Source organism: Anneissia japonica, unplaced genomic scaffold, assembly GCF_011630105.1.
Source record: "Anneissia japonica isolate Jap-2015-1 unplaced genomic scaffold, ASM1163010v1 scaffold456_len727751_cov192, whole genome shotgun sequence".
NCBI lineage: Eukaryota > Metazoa > Echinodermata > Crinoidea > Comatulida > Comatulidae > Anneissia > Anneissia japonica.
Window position 1 is genome coordinate 280,105 of NW_022713155.1, and position 2,598 is coordinate 282,702.

A 2,598-nucleotide genomic window follows, 5' to 3' on the forward strand; every position below is an offset into this window, starting at 1 on the left:
TCTTATATCTATTAGAATAATAAATGAAATTCAATTAAATGTTACAATTAAACATTACTAATACAATTAATCTCTGACGGTTTACATCATTTTACTTCTTATAGTTTCTTTTTCATTTGTCCCTTCATCTATTTTTTTATTTATTTGTCCCTCCATTCGCTCATTCTTTTAACTGGATACTTTTTAATACAAAAAGTGTCTCCCACTTCTTTCGAGATTAATTTTGCAAACTTAAGAGGGAGCCTCTTTTTGAGATGGGCTTCTATTCAAGGTTTACGGTATATAAATAATAATAGGCATGTGTATACAATAATTATATTGAATTAAAATACTGTAAATAAAATGAGATATGATTAATTAGATCACATTATTTCCAAGAAAGGGGTTCATAAACTGATATTAATTTGATTTGAATAAACACTTAAGTATCCAGGCTTATATCAATTTTTTTCTTTATTTCATTTGGAAGACTATCAAATAGTTTAACAAATCAGCTCAAATTTGTTATTAATACAGTGGTATTATTACTTTGCAGTGGCTACAACTTCAAAAATAGCATAAATTATAGACATGATGGTGCCTACTTTTACAGAAGTTTAATAGTTAATACTAAACCTAACAGACAATACAATATCAGACACTTTCTAACTGAGAGAAGTCAATTTATTTCACATACCGTATTTTTAAAGTGTTTTAAAAACAATGGGAATATTTAACAAGGGCTTGGAAATTAAGGTCAAACATTAACTCAATGTGTTAGATAGGTAATTCCACACTCTACACAATAGTATAACAGTCCTGGTATATTAGTTTCTTTTTCACTTTACTTAAAATTCATGTATAGTACATCAGTTTATTTTGTTATACCTAAACAATATATAATTGTCTTGGGCTATACTTCAGGCCTATATTATGTTGCAGTTGCAGAATGTGCAACATTTTCATCTTTGTAGTATGTAGTATAGTTAATTGTTAGTACTGTATGCCAAATTATTCTTTGTTTTGTATAAGGATGCACCATCAATGCAGTTAAGTATGCCGCTGAAAATCAAAAGCGTTTTCCAATAAATTAATTGATTTTGATTTAGTTGTCTATCTATGGTAAAAACACCCCCAAAAATTCAATTAAGGAATCAAATAAGTCATTACAATAACTGCACATCTATCACATCACATTTAATAATAAAATACTTTAATTTGATTTCAAGTTAGCTAAATATCACATCATTAGAATCATTAGTCACAGATTACCAATAATATTCCAACATAAAGAATGACTAAACAATAATAACAACAGCATAGTTTTGAAAGTTAACAATTTTTGTAGTAATACACTAATCCTTAAATTCATTATTTAGCAAATTTTGGCATCTATGCAAAGAGCATAGCTATTTCAACAAAAATACTAAGTTCTCCCAACAAGAAACTTTATTAATGGTAAATATTTGAGACATATGCAGTGTCTATGGACGTGCATTGCACCGAAAAGAGTGTTTGGGAAGGGGTCCCATTTAAAAACACACCAAATCTCTAAGCACTGTAGTGTTCCTCGCACATATGACTAACAGGAAATGCACTGAAATTGAAATTGTTCATTCAGGAGAATTCCATTCGGACAGACAATGCCAGGAAATCCGGCTTTAGGAAAAACAATGGAAGACAAAATACCGTAGTTAATAAAACAAGAAGGATAAACTTAAATTCGTGATAAAATATAGACCATTTCATGGGATTTAGTTTGAAACAACGCTGCGAACGTCTCGCAACTCACCGGGGGACTTCTAAGGGCCTAGCCTGAGCAGCTGGCTAGTTACGGATAGAGCACCATGCAGCGGATAGCACTGCTAGACCAGGCCTGTGCTAGGCCTTTACAATAGCAGCAATAGACAACAGATATGATCTTGTTATTTAGGCCAAAAAAAAAAAAAAAAATTTGTGAAAATACAAAAAATGGGGCAGGTCGGTAGGAAAACTTTTTTTTTTTCGTTTGTCAAAAAAAAACAAAAAAAAAAACTAAAATCTAGTAAAATTTGGGTTGGTCAGGTGTGGCCAACACAATAATTTTTTATTATTTTGCCTTACTTTAATTACTGTATATGTAAACATTGAAATAACTTTTTAAAACTTAGACTTAAACATTTCATGTTTTTTTCCATTTTAAAATAATTGTACTCGTAAGTAATTTGGTTTCATCGTTGAATTAATCCATGATGGTAAAGTATGTAGAGCGAAATGCTAGGCCTCTGAAAGTCCCCAGTGGTAGTTGCCAGGTTTTTGAAAATTTTCATTTTAAATTTCACAAAAATGGTGTAAACTTGATACATACTTCTCATTCTTCTTAGGGTCTTCAAACTTTTCTGGAAGAGTATTAAGCCATTTGCGAAGCACTCTGAATAGACTTGGTTCAGGGAGAGCACCCGACAGCTGAATACAATGCATACGCACCATCTCCCTTGCAATAAGTCTTTAAAATATTTAACAGAAAATAATGAAAAACATTAATGTATGATAGTTTACAATATTATATTTTATTGGTCTCAAAATCTAAATAACCTTTCATGGTTCTTCAACGAGGGTCTTGTGAAAACAACAGCCACA

The 2,598-nt window shown here is 30.9% G+C and overlaps 1 protein-coding gene across 1 annotated transcript in view; it reads right to left on the bottom strand.

Moving 5' to 3' along the window:
• The window catches only part of LOC117108285 (ethanolamine kinase 1-like), a 13,071-nt gene that overhangs the window by 4,241 nt on the left and 6,232 nt on the right, over nt 1-2,598 (bottom strand). The window contains exon 3 of the mRNA XM_033250263.1: nt 2,327-2,464. Coding sequence (XP_033106154.1) covers nt 2,327-2,464 — 138 coding nt within the window. The remainder of the gene's footprint in view (nt 1-2,326; nt 2,465-2,598) is intronic.